The 8,845-nt window shown below is 38.1% G+C and overlaps 2 protein-coding genes across 2 annotated transcripts; both read left to right on the top strand.

Moving 5' to 3' along the window:
• The first annotated feature begins 919 nt into the window (after positions 1-919).
• On the top strand, positions 920-3,069 carry LOC114729738 (uncharacterized). The gene is made up of 2 exons (XM_028916769.1): positions 920-2,723; positions 2,933-3,069. The coding sequence occupies exons 1-2, from the start codon at positions 920-922 to the stop codon at positions 3,067-3,069; spliced, it is 1,941 nt and encodes a 646-aa protein (XP_028772602.1).
• A 3,538-nt stretch (positions 3,070-6,607) lies between these two features.
• LOC114729737 (3-oxo-Delta(4,5)-steroid 5-beta-reductase) lies at positions 6,608-8,112 on the top strand. The gene has a single exon (XM_028916768.1). The coding sequence runs from the start codon at positions 6,637-6,639 to the stop codon at positions 7,783-7,785; it is 1,149 nt and encodes a 382-aa protein (XP_028772601.1). The 5' UTR covers positions 6,608-6,636; the 3' UTR covers positions 7,786-8,112.
• Positions 8,113-8,845: the final 733 nt, after the last annotated feature.

Below are 8,845 nucleotides of genomic sequence, written 5' to 3' on the forward strand. Positions count from 1 at the left end.
GCTTTTTGCTTAAACAAGTGCTTTACACCATAGGCATAGCTAGGAGTAGAATATTAGAGCCATTGACAAATGAACTTAACCCACATTCTAGATGCTGGACAGCATAATGACTATTTTGCATAGGAAATGTGAACAATCTGGTGTAACTTGATCCCTTTGTCTTTCTCACATGAGGACAAAACAACTCCTTGGACCAGAAAGGACATGCAGAAGCATGGAAAGTCGTCAGACACAATCCAAAGGCGGAAAAAACACTTTTTCAGTGGTTTAACTTTAAAAGAGTACTTGGGGGATGAACTTCTTCATACATAGACGACATAAATGAGGACCACCCCCTCTATCTGATACGTGAAGCACAGCATATATAAAGTATAAACTGGTAAAATAACGTACTTGTATCACAGAAAAGCTAGATCTATTGAAGATTATGGATCATAGACTGTCTGTAAATATTTTTCGTGTGGCTACGCTTACATTTTGGTCTGCAATATATTGTAATTAACCATAAGCGTGTTTCACGATCAGATCACCTTGTCAATCTTTCGACTTTGAGTATCTGCTTCATATACGTTGCATCAAAAGTTTTTGACACACGTAGTAAATTAGTGGCTGAAGCTAGCTGGTGGGCAATAGGATGTTCTGTAGTGGCCATACATTGATATGCATGCCAAAGTTCTATATTTGAACGAGAATTGGATAAAACATTAAGAGATAAATATCAATCCTTCTTATGGAGGCTGCTTCAATGGTACCGAATTACAAAATCCTGCTATTTAATTATATAAACGCCGCTAGGTCTTTCCACGTCATCTGGCTTTTCCCCTGATTATAACTTAAATCCCGCTGGATCTTCTCAAAAGTACCTAAACCCTACTGTTTCAGAAAACATCCAATCACCTTCAATATGGGTGAAGCAACCATGAATTCCCTTGTGAAGAAGAAAAGAGAGATCACTCCCATAACCAAAACTCCGTATAAGACCAGCCACGATATCTCCGACGAGTCTGACCGGGATGAGTTTTGCACTAGGCCATGCTGTTTCTTTTGCTCCGTGAAAGAAGCAGACACATACCTCAAAAGAGCAGAACTAGGGAAGTTCTTCAGAGAGATGCATCTTAGGGATAATCAAGAGCATGTTTTGGTGCTGAGTGGACTGTGGCATATTGCCATGAACCAACCCAATGACCCAGAGTTTCCATCCCTTGGCATTTTCAAGTGCATGGCCAATCTCATCTACAAAGCTATGAAGGACAGAAACTGGCTTCTTACGAACCAAAACATATACACACCCTATTATGCTGCTCATATCATTGGTTCTTACACCATAAACAAGGAGGAGTATGCCCAAATTGCTGTGCAGTCTGGCGTGATACCGCAACTAATGGAGCTCCTAAGAGGAAAGATGAGTTGGATTGAGCAAAGAGTTGCTGTTCGAGCACTAGGACACTTGGCTAGCTATGAGAGTACTTTTGAGGCAGTAGCAGAATACGAACAAGAGTTGGTAAAATTGGCGAAAAACTTGGCTTCTACATGCTTAGAAGTGATTTTCGTTAAATTTGTAGGGCTGAAGGACGTAAACAAAAGGCTCAAGTACCATAGGAAATTGTTGACAAGAGGTATTGGGGGCGTGGAGACGGAGAATAGCAAGGCCGAGGAATGGGCTAGCCAGCTTCAGTGCTGGTCTCTTCAATTGTTAAATTGCTTTGCTTGCAAAGAGAGGTCTGTGAATCTCATCGGTGATTTGGAGTTCCTGGAAGATTTGTGTGATATGTGGGGTGGAATAATGAATTACACGTCACCGGCTGGGGTTGGATTGATTAGAATCTTGTGCTATAGCAAAATAGGAAGGAAAAATATTGCTGAGTCGCCTAAAGTTATCCACACTTTGGGTAACCTGTCAAGATCTTCGGACGATTGGCAATATTTGGGTATCGACTGCCTTCTATTGCTTCTCAAGGACCCACAGACGAGGTGCAAAGTCATTGATCTCGCAGTTTCATATCTCATTGATTTGATTGAACTCGAAAATCTTGGAGATAGATCCAACGTAGGTGAAACAATCATGAGGGTTCTCCTTCTGGAACATAATCAACGTGGTATTTCAAAACCATTGCCGGAACTGCTTCATTTGGAAGTGGACAGAAGGAACAAGGAGAAGCTCGTGTGTGAAGAAAAACTAGAGGAAACAATGGTTTTGATAAGTTCAATAAAGCAACAAGCAAAACACATGTTCTGGTTAGGGGAGGTAGAAGAAGCTGTATCGAGGTATACTGAAGCACTAGATCTTTGCCCGGTGAGGTACAGGAAAGAAAGAATGGTGCTTTATAGCAATAGGGCTCAATGTCATCTGGTGCTGAGAGATCCAGATTCAGCCATCAGCGACTCAACCCGAGCTCTTAGCCTGTGTAATCCAGCAAACACACACGGCAAGAGCCTTTGGAGGAGATCACAGGCTTATGACATGAAAGGGATGGCCAAAGAGAGCCTCATGGACTGCGTAATGCTGATGAACGGGTGCATCAAGATTCCGTACCACGCTGCTCGCATGTTGTGCAAGCAGATGGATGCCACATGGCTTTTTGGTCCTGCTCGCTCAAAGGTAACACTAACACACTGCAAGTCAGTGGTGGAAGAGACAAAAGAATCTAATGGTCGTGAGAGCAACTATGAAGGGCGACCACATGTCCGTACGATGCTGATGAAAAGCAGAGGTCTCATGCCCGGTAAGTTCACATGACCCTGCAGGTTTTTATCATATATTATTATATAACTAAGAGAGTTAAAGTTCAAAAGTAATGCATCGGTGGATCTCATCCGATTTTGAACAAGTTTGGCCTTGTTTAACCTAGCATGGCGCCCGCAAAGTTGGGGCTAATAACTCTACAAGTGAGGTCAATCACTTTGTCTAAAATTTGTCGGTAACTTTTGCCAGGTCTGTCCACCATCGCTGAACAAGCCCTTCTCGCAAAAGAAGGGGAAAGGAGAAAGATGGAAGTAGCGAGGAGCGGGACGAAAGCTGGTGTGGGTGGAGCAGAAGTTAGCCGATCTAAGTGGGCGAGCTCCAGGTAGAATAAACTAGAACCCGCTCGATCAACGTACGGCTCTACAATGGATAATGTATTCCACGAACCGTGTGAAGTGGTAAGAATTTAATTGCGAGTCGCGCATATGGTATATGGCCCTGCACTACGCAGCAGGGAATCATGAAAGAGGACCACATTGCCTCTTTAATATAATGCTGCTCTTGCTTCTTTCTTCTTAATTATTAGCTGCACAGACTAACAATTAGGCTCGCAAAAGCGTCGGCTTTTGTGTAGTTCTTAGTTTTGAACACTTTTTCTTCAAATAAATATCCTAAATGGCAGCTGCAGTGCCTTGAACCAAAACTTTTCGCACACTTCATAAGCCCCTACTAACTACAAAACTTGCAGACATGACACGGTATGATTGGTTAAAAGAAATGGTGAAATTATAATGGCTGAGTTCTTATGTGTTTAACCCGCGGGTCCAACCTTTTTACAGGATAGGGTTGGCTAAAATCAATTCGATAGTAAACAAGTCTTTTAACCCGTCAAACGTGTAGCTTACCACAGGTTGGTTGATTGACCCACATTTATTTATTTTTATTTTTTTATAAATTTTTTAGTTGTTATAATTATAAGATTATATATTATATTCTAGGGTTAAGGTGCATCCAACATCCCAAACTATTTAACTAGGTGCGTCCAGTGGCCTAAAGTAATTTTAGATACATCCAGTGTCCTAAACTAATTAAAATGGTGTGTCCATATCCCAGGCTAACAGAAATGTTATGTTTAACTGTTACTTTCCTGACTCAACTTAAAGTTGACTTCAGATATTCTACATGATAGACACATGGGCACCCGATGTGTATTATTCTTACTCAAAAGTCAATTTATTTAGAAGAAGAGGAAGGAAATAAATTCAATTTTGAGTAAGAATAATACATATCAAATGTCCATATGTGTACCATTTAGAATATCTGGGGTCAACTTTAAGCTGAGTCAAGAAAGTAACAGTTAAACATAACATTTCTGTTAGCCTGGGATATAGACGCACCATTTTAATTAGTTTAGGACACTGGATGCACCCAAAATTACTTTATGTCACTAGACGCACCTGGGTAAATAGTTCAGGGTGCTGGGCGCACCTTAGCCCTATACTATCTAAAAAATAAAAAAATACCTATATAATTTATTTGATATTTTCAATCAAATATTTCAAGAAAAAACAAAAATATTATTATATATTTTTTGAATATTGTATAATAAAAAATAATTGAAAATAGATTTTTTTTATTTAAAAAAAAGAAAGCAAAAAATTTTTGGCGGGTTGACCCACTTGATAGGTTACAGTTGGCTGAAAACCAACCCGCTTTTAAATAAATTTTTTCAACCCAACTCATATAGATTTAACCTGTCATGAGCTAATAGGCAATTTGCAATTGCACGTTGGCTTGTATTACTATTCCTACTAGAGGCATTGTGCCTGTGCGTAAGTTGCTATTTTTCAGTGCAATATTCATAATTTATTGTGGCAGGTAATGATGTGGTTTGATAATATTAAACCTGCCTGAGCTTTACTTTTTTTTTTTTGCCAACGCCTGAGCTTTACTTTAATATTAGTCATAATTAATTAGAGTTGAACAGTATAAGCAGTATATATATTGTGGCTAACTGTTGCAAATTTGCAAATGATACTATTTTGTGTACATTTATATATGAAACTCGAGATAAGAGCAATATTTAGGATATATTTCTTTCTTGCCCCCTTTTTTTCCAACCGGCTTTCCTCCTCTACTTTGCTGTCCTCTTCTCCTCCTCTACAAAACTACACCGTTTTGAGTGTAAAACTAGAAACAAACTCTCTTTTTTTCAAACCAATATCTATCACTTTAAGTATTTTTAGTAACATCCAATATTTTAAAATAATTTTTAGTATATTTAATATCTTAAAATATTTTTCTAGTAACACCTGTAATATCCTAAGTTTTATTTAGACCCAAAAAAAATTCAAAAAAATATATATATAATTGAAAAATAATAAAATATTATAACACTCCCACATATTTATTGAGAGAGGGGGTTTTTCAAACTCAACCCCCAACTTTCCACTGCCGCCCCCAACTTTCCACCGATGGTGGACGGTGGAAAGTTGGACTTTTTTTTAAAAAAAAAATATTATAATAAAATATTATAATATTATATTATATTATTTTTCAATTATATATTATTTTTTGAATTTTTTCTGGACCTAAATAAAACTTAGGATATTACACACCCAGTATCTAGTAAGTTGGATCTGTGGTATATTTTTTTTATAGAACACAATATTTTAAACTAATTTTAGGATATCGGGTATTAATAGTAAAAAAATAATAAAGGGTACTAGATGTAATAAAAATTAGTTTAGTATGCGGGGTGCTACTGAAAAAATAATTCAAAGTGCAGCTTGCTAGATATTGGGTATTAATGAAAAATAATTTTAGGTGCCATGTTAAGTAAAAATAATTTTAGGATGCCAGATACCCTAAAAATTAGTTTAAGATACAGGTATTATTGGAAAAATAATTCAGATTGTAACTTGCTCGATACTAGGTACTACTAAAAAATATTTTTAGGTGCCAAATATATTAAAAATTATTTTAGAATACTGAATGTTACTGAAAAATACTAAAAGTACCAGCTTTTATTTTTCACTTTCAAAACCACGGAGTTTTGAGTAGAGGTGGGGAAAAAGGATTGTAAAAGTTGAGGAGGAAAGCAAGACCCCTTTTTCCGGCCTTTTGTTTTAATGACATCGCCGTCTTTTGATTTATTCCAGGGATAAGAATTGACTTATTCATCTTCTTTTACATTCCCCCGATCATTTTTCATTATCTTTTTGTCCTTTTCTTTTGATTTTCCATTGTTCATCTCGTATTCGCAGAGAACAAATTAAAAACGTATGTAATAAACAGAAATGAATAAAATAGTTGTATGATCTAATGATACTAAGCATTTCTTTTTTTACATGTAATGTTGTATGGGCTCAGTCTTTCTGTAAATATGATGGCGTGTGAGTTATTTTCTTACACAAAAGGTGAAAAAATAAATAGCTTTGAACAGATTTCACACTATAATAACAATATGGAGATTAATCATGAGACGCCACCATATTATAATTTGAAACGGCTCCTCACAGGGTTTTGACCTCTTACCATCTCACGCGATACACAGTCGACGTCATCTTTTCCCTTCTTTCGCACAGCATTTTCACCAATCCTCTAGTTATTATTTCCTGATTATACCATAAAAGGACGATTCTATTTCACAGAATATACTCGTAAAAGGGGAAAACGCCGTATTTATATAAACATTTGTTTGGGATATTGAAGAAGATGTTCAACATATGGGATCCAGCAAAAGCAACACCCAAAGTCACAAAGTAAAAGAGAGTCCATTAGTCGCTGCCGATAGATGTCATGGCTGCTGTCATAGGGGCATCTACTTTCAGATATATATAAAGCCTCTCGCTCCCCATGATCCATTGCACATTCCCTCCCTCTGATTTCTTCGTCTCTTTCTCTTGCCTGACTTAACTACCGTCACTTCCCTCTCCATCATCTCCCTAACTATGACCTGGTGGCGCTCCCCAGCAAGCCATTGGCGTTACCTTGAAGGCCAACAGCCCAGCGTGGCTCTTGTGATTGGCGTTACCGGCATCGTGGGCAATAGCCTAGCTGAGATCCTACCTCTGGCCGACACACCCGGCGGACCATGGAAGGTCTACGGCGTCGCCCGCCGCTCCCGACCCAAATGGAACGCCGATCATCCCATCCAATATATTCAGTGCGACATCTCCGATCCAAACGACGTCGAAGCCAAGCTCTCCGGACTGGTCGATGTGACTCACATCTTCTTTGTGTCCTGGATCAGCCGACCCACGGAGGCCGAGAACTGCGAGGTGAATGGTCGTATGCTCAGGAACGTCCTCCGCGCCGTCATCCCAAATGCTCCAAATCTCCGTCACATATGCCTTCAAACCGGGGTCAAACACTATGTTGGTGCATTCGAGTTCTATGGCAAGATACAGATCCACGATACACCTTTCACCGAGGACTTGCCCCGACTCAACGCGCCTAATTTCTATTACACCCAAGAGGACATTCTGTTTGAAGAGGTAGACAAGAAACAGGGTTTGTCTTGGTCCGTTCATCGTCCTCAGGCGATATTCGGGTTCTCCCCTTATAGTTTGATGAACCTGCTAAGCACGCTTTGTGTGTATGCGGCCATTTGCAAGCACGAGGGGGTTCCCTTGAAATTTCCGGGCACTAAGGCTGCGTGGGAGTGTTACTCTGTTGCTTCGGATGCTGATTTGATCGCAGAACAACACATATGGGCAGCGGTGGACCCATATGCAAGGAACGAAGCCTTTAACTGCAACAACGGTGATGTGTTTAAGTGGAAGCATTTGTGGAAGGTGTTGGCTGAACAGTTTGGGATTGAAGAATATGGAATTGAAGAAGGTTCGGATCTGAAGTTGGCGGAGATGATGAAGGAGAAAGGCCTGATATGGGATGAGATCGTGAAAGAGAATCAGTTGCAGCCGACGAAGCTGGAAGAGGTCGGAAACTGGTGGTTTGCTGATTTTATGTTGCGTGTTGAATCGGTGTTAGATAGCATGAACAAGGCCAAAGAGCATGGCTTCTTGGGATTCAGGAACTCCAAGAATTCTTTCTTGACTTGGATAGACAAAGCCAAAGCCTGCAAAATTGTGCCTTGAACAGTGACATTGGTAAAAGAACGTTATCGCCTCGGGTTGTTTCAAACTGTCAACTTGTCCTCTCTTCTAAAATAAAACTTGTTGCTCAGCGTGAAAGCTTCTGTAAGGGCGAGGTGGGCTTGGACGTCTGTCTTTATAATTTTAAAAATAAAATGAAATGCGTTCGAGAGAGTGTGTCATGTTTGTAATCGATTTGCTGCGACATCGTTACGCATTAGTAGTATTGTGTTTGCTGCAATTGCTCATTAGAGGCTTTTAGATTTTGTGCTTGTTGTGTTCAAATAGTGAAAAATAGTGAGACAATGATATTCTTAAATTTGAAATTTATGGCAAAATTCTTATATATTTTATCTCTTAATTAAATAACTAATTTTACTCTATTCATGCTCACTTTCGTTTTGGACTTGGTACAATAATCTTTAATATAAAAGATAGTTAATTAATTTGAATAGATTAATAAAATTAACTAAGTTTGTTATTTGTAATAAATATGTATTGTATTTTCTAAATATCCTTACTAATCATGTGATTAGTTATTAGAATTATCATTTAATGAAACCGTAAACATATACAACTACTACAATGATTATAGGAAAGAAATAGATAAATTTGAAAGATATAATGAATTAAAATCTTGTATTTAAGATTAAATTAAATATTAACAAACTTTTATATTAAGAATTGAAGATAACATAACTCTGTTGTGTTAGCACTCTTACTGACCGTACAGGAGGAAAACCATTTGATTACAAGATCTAGAGATAAAAATGTTTTGATTACATTGATTTTTTAAAAAAATAATAATTCATGTCTATATCATGGAAGGGGATCACAGAGTGCAGAATAATATATCTCAAGATATGGCATCTCATTAAATATTGTATAAGATTAAGGAAAAAATTACACTCAGGTCTCACAGAGCACAATTAATATAAAAAGGTCCCACGAAATCGCGAAATGATTCTAAAGTCCCCAGGGACCTGTGTGTAATTAATTCTAATTGTGAAATTACCTACTTACCCCTGTTAATTTTATTGCAACAATTCGTTTACAATCTCAA

Source organism: Neltuma alba, unplaced genomic scaffold (genome assembly GCF_004799145.2).
Source record: "Neltuma alba isolate B1F8T4 unplaced genomic scaffold, ASM479914v2 tig00012667_pilon, whole genome shotgun sequence".
Taxonomy (NCBI): Eukaryota; Viridiplantae; Streptophyta; class Magnoliopsida; order Fabales; family Fabaceae; genus Neltuma; species Neltuma alba.